The sequence below is a fragment of the Dermacentor andersoni genome, chromosome 5, assembly GCF_023375885.2.
Source record: "Dermacentor andersoni chromosome 5, qqDerAnde1_hic_scaffold, whole genome shotgun sequence".
NCBI classification, from domain to species: domain Eukaryota; kingdom Metazoa; phylum Arthropoda; class Arachnida; order Ixodida; family Ixodidae; genus Dermacentor; species Dermacentor andersoni.
The window spans coordinates 121,453,489-121,466,282 of record NC_092818.1 but is presented as its reverse complement, the minus strand read 5'-3'; the positions used below and the strand labels follow the sequence as shown (position 1 = coordinate 121,466,282).

The 12,794-nt window shown below is 47.7% G+C and overlaps 1 protein-coding gene across 2 annotated transcripts in view; it reads right to left on the bottom strand.

Moving 5' to 3' along the window:
- Positions 1-12,794, bottom strand: part of LOC126531080 (uncharacterized) — a 332,314-nt gene that overhangs the window by 144,798 nt on the left and 174,722 nt on the right. For both annotated transcript variants that reach the window (XM_050178468.3, XM_050178467.3), the window contains exon 2: positions 3,864-4,256. In XM_050178468.3, the coding sequence (XP_050034425.1) occupies positions 3,864-4,256 (393 nt within the window). The remainder of the gene's footprint in view (positions 1-3,863; positions 4,257-12,794) is intronic.

Here is a 12,794-nt window from a genome sequence, read left to right as displayed (position 1 = left end):
GCGTGAATGAAGTTAGTGCACTTAAGGATGTCGCAATTCGCGTGATGCAACTGTCAAGTTAAAGGAGATGGTGACCTCTGTGACGACCCATTGCTATACATCGTGAGTATACCATGCATCACCTAAGAAAGAAAGAAAGAAAGAAAGAAAGAAAGAAAGAAAGAAAGAAAGAAAGAGAAAGAAAGAGTTCGGGAAAATAGGTACATATTCAGATCAATCTGGACTTTTGTAATTCCATCCTCCGTATGCATGTGCTTAAAAATTGGGGTGTGTATGTTATAACTATACTTGTGAAATCGAGTATCTGTAAAACGTGGCTCCTAAGTTGCTACTCGGCCGTGGAACTATGCAAACAAGCGCGTGTGTGTTCATCATAGTTCTTTTGTTTGTCATATCATCAGATACTTACGCAGCATACGTAAAATTATCGCGTAATTTATGACTTATTTTCCTAAATGCAGTACAATAACTTTCTGTATTACTATAACGGTTTGATGCATGCTGCAATACCGACACTATATTCATGTCGCAATCGCAGCACAGCTTGCTCATACTTTCGCGTCTACTGAGGCCTTCTGTTTACTTCCCGCATATCTTTCACGAACGAGCGGATACTTTGTAACAGGCGCGACGATCAAGAAGGAACGTTATCGAGCATTTAAGTGTCAAGTGTTGGGCCGTGCTCGCTCTGCCAAGACATGTGTACGTGCCGTACGTAGGACGCCACGCGTAGGACACAGAGACGCCGGGCAGTGATGTGCCGCCATATGCCGGACAGCGCCCATTATCTGGGCATTATCTCTTCGTGCAGCATGCGTAATAAATGGGGCCGTCTCCTCAGTTACCGCATTTGTTTCTTGTCATCTCCATGCTCACTGTTTCTCTGTCATTCTGGAGCGCGCTCCAACCTCCGTATGCAGCATATCTCAAAGGGACGTTTCTCCTGATTACACTTTCGCGCTTCTGTAATCAGAGCTCCGCCTGTCTGAGCCAGAGTACACTGCGCTAACCGGGATGTCTCTATTTCAATCCTAGTACTGACAAAAAATAAAAAAAAATAATACGTTGCAAGTAACAGTGTGGAAAGGGAACGAGTGCTCATACTTTGCCTACTTCAACGTCTGCAACTATGACCACGCAGAACGATATTAAAGGGACCCTAAAGAAAAAAATGATTTCTTCTGCATCAGTAAATTACGTTTCTACGAGACTAAAAACACCACTCTTACCACAATAAGACGCTTGGTAAACCAAAAAAGCGCAAGAACGAAAGGCGGGTGGCCACGCCTCCTTGAAGTTCCCGCTCCTGGCCGCTGTGATTTTGATGGCATCTTCTACAGCCAACTTACTTATATAGCGATACAGATTGACTACATTGTGTTCTAAAGAAACCAGATATTAATCATAGTAAGTTTCGGCAACCTTTACTCAGCCAACGCGATCCAAGTGCGAAAACATACTTTGGAATCCCTGACGTCGCAGAGACGCACCGGCGTCGGGGTTTCGGCGCGAAATTCAAACAGTGATACTTCTACCTTCATTTTCTTATCTATTAATCAAACTATTATTTTGAAATGACTACCTGCAGGGCTTTCAAACCATGCTTTATTCGTCTAAACTGATTTATTGTTTCGCTTTAGTGTCTCTTTAAGTTTACCAAACACCCTGATTACATAAATGAAAATAATAGTTATCAAATGGAGAACACACACTCTTCGACGAAGTTTGCGGCGCTTATCTGAGCACGAGACCCCCCTCCTCTCGCCCCCCCCCCCCCCCCCATGAATATAAGAGAAAAAGGAAGGAACGTAACAAAACGAAATAACTTGGCCAAAAGCATGGAATCGACTTACGCCTGTACATTCTGCTTTTAAAACGATAGTGAACGAGCGAATATTTTTTTTTTATTTTTCACAAAGAAACAATGAGCCGGCGTATACATCCGCCGGGCATGTGCTTGCTGGACTATGTTATTAATTCGATCCTTCTCGATAACCCAAACTATAGATAGACACCAAAGTCCGTATTCACTAAAGGCTCTTACGCTAGAATTGCTCGTAAGAGCAAACTTCAGCCATTCAGCCAATCGTGAGGGTGGACATATCGTTAGCGAAGGCGACCAGCCAATGGAAAGGAACACTTACCAACGAAAAGCCTTGTAATTCGGCCACAAGATCGCAACGGCGAACTCAAAGTGCTGCATGGCCTTTGTTTTGCTCGTTTTGCTCGTATATCCAAGAAGCCAATTTAGACGATCTGCTGCCCAGTCAGGAGCGTTACGCCACTCTAACGACATTATCTCGTAAGACTCTAGGCAATCAGATTTATCGTTAACTAGTTCCCCTAGTACTGCAGTGGTGTGTTTTTATTCTGTGCTGCATAAAATCTAACTTTTGTGTTTTTCTCGTGCATTGCCATAGCCGGTAATGAGCGCTCAGTGCAAGATAAGGCATTTATGTGTGACAGACATATCGTGATCACTGATATACATATGTATTCATGCCTGATATACGAATTGGGCAATTGATTCATTATTTATTTATTTATTTATTTATTTATTTATTTATTTATTTATTTATTTTACTTTCCACAAAAGCAAAAACGTATGAGTTTATACAAAACTGATTATTCATAGGCTGGATGAAGCGGTGTACTAGTGGCGAACGAAGAAACTATAATTCCAGCTTTCTGTACTGGATCGCAATATCATGCCTGGAAGTCAACCAGTGCGCATGTGCAACACGCCCCCTACTTATCGCAGCGCTTCTTATATACCCGGCTGCGTTTCGGAATAAAGTGCTTTTTGTTACCTGCTACTCGTCTGGCTTACACTTTCCCTCTACTATCACGAGTACTGCATGAAACTGTGCAGTTGAGTGTAAAGTATTATTGACAGATCCTTGAACCAACGAAGTGATTATGTTTAAAAGCACATCCATCGAATAATAGATGTAGGAATACGCCTCGCGATTACACGTGAATCGCAGAGTACTGCAAACGTCGCGCTTGCTACAATTACGATGCGAAGCTCCTTCAATGATGACGAGAAGGGGCCGTCGGCGAAAAGAAACTGATGTTGCAATAAAATCTGTCGCAAATCCCCTTTTGACAGAGATTTGCCACCATTTCTCTAAAACCCGCTTTGTAGAAATCTTGCTGCTCTGCACAGCTCCGTTCTTTCGAAAGTTACGCCAACCGAAAGGCGCCGGTCACTTTACTAAACGTTGTGCCAACATGGTATTTCTTTCGTGTGTGGCTATTCTTATAGTTCCTTGCGTGTTTTTTTTATTAATGCGTTTTCATGACTTGTAGCCAGATTTCGGTTTCTATCATCACACGGCGAGTTCGTTCGTATCCTGTGCTGTTTTGGTATAAATTGGCTGCTGTCAAAATATTCATGCAAAACGCACTTCGGTCACTCCATTTTTCTCTTCTGCAACAACAAAATAAAGTGCTAACGCAGTGTGATAACTAACTAAACGAAAAACGTGATAATGACGATAACAATGGCAAGAGCTAATGCTTCCACAGTGTGTTCCATCGTCATATAATTTGCGCACACAACGCTATGTACATACATGCACAAACGCCGGAGTACAATTTGAGGGATATACTTCGTTTTATGCCGCTGGCTTTGGTCGTGGTACAGCAGGCTGGGGTTTAGCCGGACGGGGATGGATTTCACGGGACACACTTTGCTTTAAGCAGTACTTGTTGCTTCTTCTTCTTCCTATGTTTAAATCAGTGAGCGCGTCTCTATTGTGCTCTCGGGGCTGTTACAATCCATTTTTTTTTTTTAATCTGTGAACCGAACGCCAGTCGATTTCGAACGAACGCTCACTTTCACCGAAGGGGAAACTCACCGAACACCATCATGGACGCCTCGGCGCTGTCCTGGTTGGCGAGCGTGAGCACCTCGCAGCGGTACTTGCCGCTCATGTCGATGGTGGGCCTGACCAGGCGCAGGTGCCACGTGTGCACGTTGCAGGCCTCGGCGCCACCCGGCGCGTGCGATCTGTCCATGTCGATGACGTCAGCGTAGCGGTCCGTCACCACGGGGTCCTCTAGCTCGGCGATCCACTGGTAGAAGGGCTGCGTCTCGCCGTTGAAGAACCACTTGACCACCAGCTTCGAGTCGGACTCGTTGCAGCGGTACTGGCAGTCGAGCTCGAACGGGCCTTGCCGGCCGCTCTCGACCACTCGCGGAACGGTCAGCTTGGTGATCTCGATGGCGCCGACGACGCGCACCAGGGCATCTGCGAGTGGCACAGGAAAAAGCAGTGCGCGACGCGGTTAGCGTCGGCGCTCGTCGCGCGACCGTCCGCTGGGCTGCAGCCGGCTTATGTTCGGGAAAAACATATACACCGACACAATACTAGTCCATTCTTATGTCTCGTACTAGCCCCAAGGGCCGTTTATTTGGTCAAGTGCCTCGAATACATAATCGTGACATATATTTTTTTGTGAGGCGTCTTTAGGGTAATAAAATAAAACATGAATAAAATAAAAATAAAATAAATGAATGATTGAATGAATTATTTGATGGAAACATCTCTATGTACGTGGACGAAGCGGAATGTTCGTTTCGACAGAAACCCCTTTTTGCTTGCCTTAAGGATAATGCGTAGCGGTTCGTCGGGTGCATTTTATATCATAGATTGCTGCGTCATTTCGTGGTGCGATGAATATACTTCGTGTGCGTTTTTTTTTTTTTTTCATTAGAGATGATAAAACAGTCATGCACGAAGTAGTATTGAAGCGAATAGCTTTCTTAGGCTCTTCCCGCCGTTTTCGCGGTAACTCGGAGGTACGACGGTCGTCGGACTTGGGGGAGGGAAGGCGAGGAAACGCGCCGAGGGAAAGGGCGCGTGTTCTCGGGCAAGCGAGTGGCGTGTAAGAACAGAAGTGAGGAGGAGGGAAGGCTGGCGCTCGCTCGTTAGTCGCGTGACTTATTGGCCGCTCGGCGGTAGCCGGCCCTCTCTGACTCCGTCGACGCCGACACACCACGGAGAGCAAAAAGCGGACGCGTTCGCGCTCCACGTCTGCTACGACGGAAGTCCGGAAAGGCGCGGAGTGAAAGGGCACGTGCTCTCGGGCTACAGTGTTGCGGGGATGGGCGGCAAGAAAGACGGGAAGGAGGGAGGAAGGGGGAAGGGCGGACCATAACTTGCTCGTCGCTCCCTCGGGCTATCTGCTTACATTGACAATCACTGTCGATGGTTTCTTAATCATTTTTGCTTTTCGTAACAATTGGTGGGAAAATGATAATTAAACGATTGAGATAGTTCAGTAGATAGTGCCTCGGACACCTGAAGTCAAGTTAGAGCAATTTTTCTTACGCCTGTCTCCTCCTGTGTTTTAACTTTAAAAAGATAAAAGCCGATGTGCGCGAGGGTGGGCATGAGATCCGAGGATGTTGAAGGAGCACATTTATTTGCACCCGAAAGCAGTGTCCTTCGGCCTGTCGCCACCATTGCCAGCTTTTCAGGAGCGACCAATGGCAGTGAGTTTCAAGTTAAACCTCACAGCACCATGTTTAACGTAACCGTCGACGACTGATGCAGTCATCGCCTTACCTAGAGCGCACGCGGGGCCTTCCGCTTGGAGAAACGAGTGAGTTTTCTGCGACGCAAGAAGCTAGTAGCATTCGCTTGAGATGAACGTGAATCTATCGTTACGTACTGCTTGGTCTACTCAAGCTTTCTCAACTTCCATTTTTTTTTAAATGATAGTTTTCGTCAGATGAGCACTACGACATCGAGGGCTACGTCAAAATATAAAAAAATAATTATAGTAAAGCTATATCTGCAGCATGCTCGCGGCAAAAAAAATACGGTAATAAATGAACCCGCTGGGCTTAAGTTAAAATGTTGTTTTCAGAAAATTCTCCACGACGGTTTAGCTCTCGCACCTTGCACTCGACATTCAATTAATTTCGCGTATACATTGACGTTTAGCTTGCAAAAAAGTTACGTTTTTCTTTTAATATATAACGTACTCAGAACGAAAAAAAAAACACTTCGGAGATGAATCGCGAACAGACTTGGACGCGCATAAATCTGTCTTTCCACTCCCTTCAGAGATGTTTGTATGGGCGCATCCGACAAAATGCGCCCGGACGAACTCCTCCTAAGTGTCAATTCTCTTCTGCCACGATGATGACATGCGCGAAATCGACCCTTGCGCAGCCCATTTTATCATCAGCGATACCGCGCGCTGTCTCATGCACGCGCTTTCAAGAAATTAACGTGAAATCGGAGAGATAAACGTGAGCGGCTCGAAGAAGGGCCTCTCTTGAAGCTCCCCAAAGAAAGCGCGCATTTCCGCCCCATTAACTTTCGGACATCGAAAATCACTACCAGCGCTCCTAATGAGTCTTGAGCGGACGCGGAAGTTATATAGGTGCTCGTGCAACCACATGAGCTGCGATGCGGTTGCAAGTGCAATTAATTTCCCCCCGCGAAAAGGAAAGCGCAAAGCTAGAAGGCGTTATAACGAGGCTACGTGCACGAAAAACGACCGCAGAAGTTACCAGACAAACATCCATAGTCGAGACAACGATGAAACATAAAATCGAAGAATGAAAGCGCTGTCCTCATCTTTTCTTTTCTTTCTTTTTCTTGTTTTAAGGTGCTCAAGAGTACGCAACTCGGTCGGCGTGGTCTTAATTAGACTTTCGTGAACTTTATCTCTTTCCCGTTTTCTCATGTGGCGCCCCTTCTTCCCCCCCGGGGGAAAAGCAAACACGCGTTCCCTCGTCGCACAGTGCGCGTACTGGCAAGAAAGCAAACAGAGCTTGGCGCTGGGGAAACGCTCAGGCGGAAAACCAACTCGCCGAGCTGCGCGAGAGCGAATATGTCACCTCCCGAAGCCGCCTTAACAAAGCCCACTAGCCCAGCCGGGCCAGCACTGGCGACGTTCATCAAGCTATTGAATTTCCCGCACCAGCGCCTCCCGTTCTGCGCCGCACCGACGTCGCTCCCTTGCCCTTCATTCTTTTGTCCCTCGCGCGCCCTTTCCCCCAATGAATACAGGTTTTCTGTCGTGCGATAAATTATCGTCATTAAAACTGTTTCGCGGACGCATGTATCGATCGAGAAGGAGTTGTTCCAGGATGAAAAATACAAAATAACCGACAACAAAGGCGAGCCGGAAGAAAAACTCACCAGAAGAAAGAATATAGGACGGAAGAAGGGAACCGGTAGTAGTAAACTTCGAGCAGAAGTGGAAGGTTCGAGGTATGAAAGCAAGAAGGGAGAGAAAGGCACAGAGGGGAATAATGAAATGACTAGAAAGGAAAAAAGGAAGCCATCGATAAAATAAAAGAAATGCCGTTGTGAAAAAGAGAAAAAGAAACATAATCGAAGGGTCTCGATCGGCTAAGCAAGTCATTAATGCAGAGGCCCAGAGGCGCGGAAAAGCCCACTTCTGTTCCTCCCGCTGACGCTTCTGCCCTTCCACTGTTTCCTCCTCTCCCCTCTCTGCATCCCCATCTTCTTCTACGCTCGGACTGCTCGCCTGCTGAGTGACGCAGCAAATATGCACAGAGAAGGCGAGAATGGAGAGGGTAGTGACGTGCTCCAAGAAGCCAGCGAACGTCGCGCGGACACGCAGCCGCAGGCAGGCAGGCACGCACACACATACGCGCAGACGCACGCGGGGCCCGTTCCCCGTCGCTGCCCAGCGCTGTTTAAATGATGGTAATGGATCCTCTCCGGGCATAAAATTCCGTCCTTCCTCGCTCACCACCTGTCTCTGACAACGGCAGCGCGGCCACGGAGCCCGCCTGGCTCCTCATCATCCTCCAGCACCCTGCACGCGTCCTCCCGGCCTCAAAGGAACAGCGGGAGCGCGCGGCGCGGTCCGTGTGACTGACTGGGCGCCTTCGCTGTTGTGCTGGCGGCGCGTGTATGTGCCTCTTCTTTTGCGGCCCGGAAGCAGCAACGTTTCCTTCGGGACTTACACAAGCACACACACACACACACACACGTACGCAGGCTCGCTACCCGACTCCGGGCTTTCTCCTTCTTCATCCCGGTGTCAGTACACCCTCCACCCCCACCCGCAAGCCATTCATCATTGTTGGTCGCTGCAAAGGCCCTGTCTCCTCATCTTTCGGGCTCACGCGGAGAATTTCGTGTTGTTGTTGCCGCCGCTGTCGCGCTTGATCTTGCGCCGCGCAGTTTCTCTTTCATTCTCGCCTTTCGGGGGTCAAAAACAAACGACGTTGCCGTTCATTCCTGCGCCGGAGGCTCAGCGGAAGTAACGCGGCTGCCCGCTGCGCCAGCGTTACGATAGCTTCTTTGGACCGCTAAGCCCAGCTCTCGTGAGTTTTAAGAAAAGGAGCGAGAGAGTGTTGCGCGTAAAGATGATGGCTCGTCTTCCGGCGCGTTCTCCTCGGTTCTCTACCCTCCTCCTTAGAGACTCTACATCGTACCGGTCTCCCGTGGTTTCAGAGAGGGCGCTGAAAACCGAGGTCTCCGCAGAATGCGGACGCGGTTAGGCATAAACTGACGCCCTCTTATTCTTACATCCGTCTTCGGCGCTTTTGGCGCGTTGAAATCCTCGTAAATTACGGCCGAGCTGGAGTTTGCGAGAGCAGTCGTAACGTGCGCTATAAAACCTACCATCCTCGAGGCTCAGCCGCCGCAGCCACGTAGGGCATCCACATAACGGCGCATTTCGTTAGACACAACGCGCCCAAACACACGTGCGGACGACCCGCTGGTGTTTAACTGCGTCTTGCTTTCATATAGCCGGTTCTGCCGGGAAAGTGGCGTGTATATATAGAAGCCGTCAATCTCTTTGAGCGTGTTGGGCAGACGGTGTCGTATTCCGTGCAGAATCATTGAATTCAATCAGCGCACAGAGAAAGCAAATGTTAGCGAGCCCTGCTAAGGCTATGTCTACGTTTTAACCATACGGACAAAGAGCTATATAGTGCACGTAACAAGGACAAGCGACTCAGAAAGCAGATGCGCGCACGAACATGCTCACCGAAAGCTGCTTGTACCACCTAGCTAGAGTCAATGACCGTCACACGCACGCACACACAGCGAAGAAGTCAAAGACGACGTAGTGAGATTACAGGAGAACTGTGAGTGTTTACAGATGATGCGTGCTTGGAGGGCAGAGCACGAACATCACTGGGGAGAGAGCTAGAGGCCAGTATAGCTCGTCACATGCCGGAAAGCAAGGAATGTGCCAGTAAAAAGGAACTGGGCAGTGTCAGACATCACATTCAGCCGCTCCTAATCTATCACCCGGAATATGTGTTCGCGAAACGTGGCGGGACGGGTGCAGTTCCACGTCCGCACAACATCCGGATGAGGCAGGCGGGAACTCTCTTGTCAGTTATCGTCCGAGGCCTGCGAATGTAATTTGGGCCTACTGTTGCAAGAAAGTCGAAGCATCTGGTAAAAGAAAAAAGGAATCTGATGGCGAAATTGTCCGTTGTTTGTTAACGCTGTACCCTAAACATTAAACGCATTGCCGTGAGAATATCTCCGCACTTGATGTGCCGGAGGTCGAAACGTCATGACTATCACCGCCAGGAGATACCTCGCACAGTTATTAAAACGGAAGGCATACATTTAGTCACCCTGTAATGGTGACGATTACGCCTTTTCACCGTTCGGGACGCACTTGAACATGCATATACGAAAGACGGAAACACGTCGCAGCGCTCACTATAATGAGTATCGAAAAGATGAACAGGCACACGAAGGCGCGATGCGGCCCAATATATTGATAATATTGTCAATACTGACAAGCGTCTACGATGCTTTTGGGCGCAATTGTCCTACTTTCAAACAAGGTCTTGTAGAGCAGTGTCGAGCGGCGGTCGCCGATTTTCTAAGGTGTCAGCAAGCAGCATTCGTCACCAATCACCAAGCAACACGGCGTTGGAAACGTAAACGTACGAAACAAAAATGCATTTGTAAATCTGGAAATCGGATAAGAAACCTTCTGATTATGAGGCCGAGGCTTCTATCGACTATAGTGGCTCTCCTTGAACACATCGTATCAAAGAACGTAGCAAAGATGGGCAAAACAGGACACAAGAGAATGAATACAACGAAAGGTGCCAGCCGGGCTCGGCTAGCGCTATCGTATTATACAGTTATTTGAACCCTATCAGACGCTTGTGCCCTTGCAGCACACCAAGTGTGTATTCTTGAGCTCTGTGAACCTCTACGAATTGTGACATGACATTTGCGACTTTGTAGCTTCCTCTTTGGGACGTTTATTTTGAATACAACTATTTTCGCGTTGATCTCACGCTCGTTGTCTCCTGTATTTTGTATCAATATATTGGACACATTCATATCTGTCTATCATATTTGTCTTTCAACATGTTGAGGAAATGATTAAGCGATGCATACCTACTGCTAATGGCAAGTCTTATAATGAGTTGCTAACCATGACAAAGTCAACACGCCGTGGTTGCTCAGTGGCTATGGTGTTGGGCTGCTGAGCACGAGGTCGCAGGATCGAACCCTGGCCACGGCGGCCGCATTTCGATGGCGGCGAAATGTGAAAACGCACGTGTACTTACGATTTAGGTGCACGTTAAAGAACCCCAGGTAGTCAAAATTTCCGGAGTCTTCCACTACGGCGTGCCTCATAATCAGGAAACGGTTTTGGCGCGTAAAACCCCATAATTTTACAATGACAAGGTAGGCGCATACGCCTTCTGCACACTAGTCTCGCCGAAATTTGTGAGGGGAGAGAGGGATAAACGCGAATGGAAGGCGAAGGCCAACCAGGTCGCACATCCGCTGCGTTACTCTGCGCAAGTGGGAGTTAACGAATGGAAAGAAAACGGTTTGGTGGGGGGTGAGTCAACAAAAAAGACGTCGCAACGTTTCTTCGCTTCTATCAAGCTCATATAGAATCTTTTCGAAGGCGACCGTCGGGGCTAGCCAAGCTCTCTCATTTGTGAGGCATGCTCTAAGGTCTGCGTTGAAACATGCCAAGACGTTTAAAATTCCGTCGGTATAAAGACAATGTATATGTAAGAAGCGTTGAATTGTGTATGCTACAGTGGCTGATTGAACTGAGAATAAAACACAATAAAAATTTCCTTTTCGTCCCTCGCGGAATCAGCGACGTCGTGGGGATTCTTTCTGGCTTCTGCAGTTATGCGCGGACATTTGCATAGCGGCGCTCGGCGAGCTCATTGCCACCATCTCGCCGCAGCGGGCGAACGGAGAAGTTCAATATTTGTACCGCGTGTCTAGCTACCTCCCATTTCAGTATAAGGACCAGTTCCTACAGCGTGGAGCTTCGCTGAAAACACAACGAATCCGTTTAAGTACCGAGATAAAATGAAAAAACGTGTTCATATTACCAGAGGAGAAAGACCGCGACGTTAAAGATAGGGTGGCGCGTGGCGGCGGTGCGCAGTCTTCAGCGACCGTGGGCGGGCAGTCAGTGTAAATACGCAGCAGAAACACATAATAATTGGACGCGCAGAGCTCTATAGAGAAGCATGCTAATGCATAATCATAGAGAAACACTGTTTGTGAAGACGTTTGAACTGGGTGATGAGGCGACTTTCTCAATAGGTTAAAGTGGAAACCACGTGTAAATAATTCAGGACGCACTTTCGGCCACTGGCCTGGAGGCGTCTATATTTATCAGCGCAGTGGCCACATGCTTTAACGTGAAATGAATATACCTGTCAATTTTGAAAGGACATGGTGCACATGCCAGCATGAGAACAGTGTTGTTATAGTGCGGTATGAAAAGTACACTCTAAAGCAGTGGCGTAGCGATAAAATTTTTGGGGGGTATGTGGGGGCCCACACTTATTCGCGGACGGGGCTGGTTAGTGGGCAGGGGAGAGGGGAGGGTTTGGCAGGCCGCATGCTAGCATAGAAATTGCATGGAGGGGGGTCACGTACGACCGGTGTGCCAATCCTGGCTACGCCACTGCTATGAAATCGCTGGTATCAACGCCGAAAGTACACGTCGCAGTTACCACGTCATTACTACTCAGGGACACACAATTCTGGCAGCGTTGCTCGGTTGCTGCCATTGCTTTTACGGACAGGTCAAGTCACTATGAGAGGAGAGGTTGTGCGTGACGTTATGCTGACGTGTCTGAAAGGGCTATCTTCGAAGTCTGAATGTTCGTGGTTTGTTGATTTCTTTATGAAAAGGAAAAATCATGATACCTCCTTCATCTTGCGGGATTCCGCAGAACTGATTTGCCATATTCTGTTGATTTCTTTGCTCTCAATGCCATGAAGTGGCCTTACTATGTCGCTTTCGCTTTTCTGATGTGGACTACAATTTTCCTGAAGCCATAAGTGCCTCTGCAAAGCATTCAAACTTTCCGCTAGAGTGAGACGTGAATTACTTGTAGAGATGTATCTATATTACCCTGGTGACCACACAGTCAGTCGATCCCGCCATCTGATAAGATCTGTCGCCTCTGGGAGTTAGGGTCTTCATGTACCATGTATTGAAATGAAATCAAACCACTACGAGACATTAAGGCGTTTATTAAGATTTCATTCATCATATGCCTACCTTATAAATTTTAGTGAGCGCGTAGTCAAGGGAGGTTTCCTATATTTTCTAGCTTTTCTTTATGACATGGAAGAATTATTACGCAACACGTAGCTTACGTACTGCTGTATTGGATACTTCCTAAACCACTCTACAACTTTATGAATGGATCGCTCCTATGACTTTAAGGCTTGCGAAATAATTAAATAATTTTGACTAACTATAACGGAACTAAACAGATTGCGAAGGAGTTGTATGAATTTCTTTATAGACTG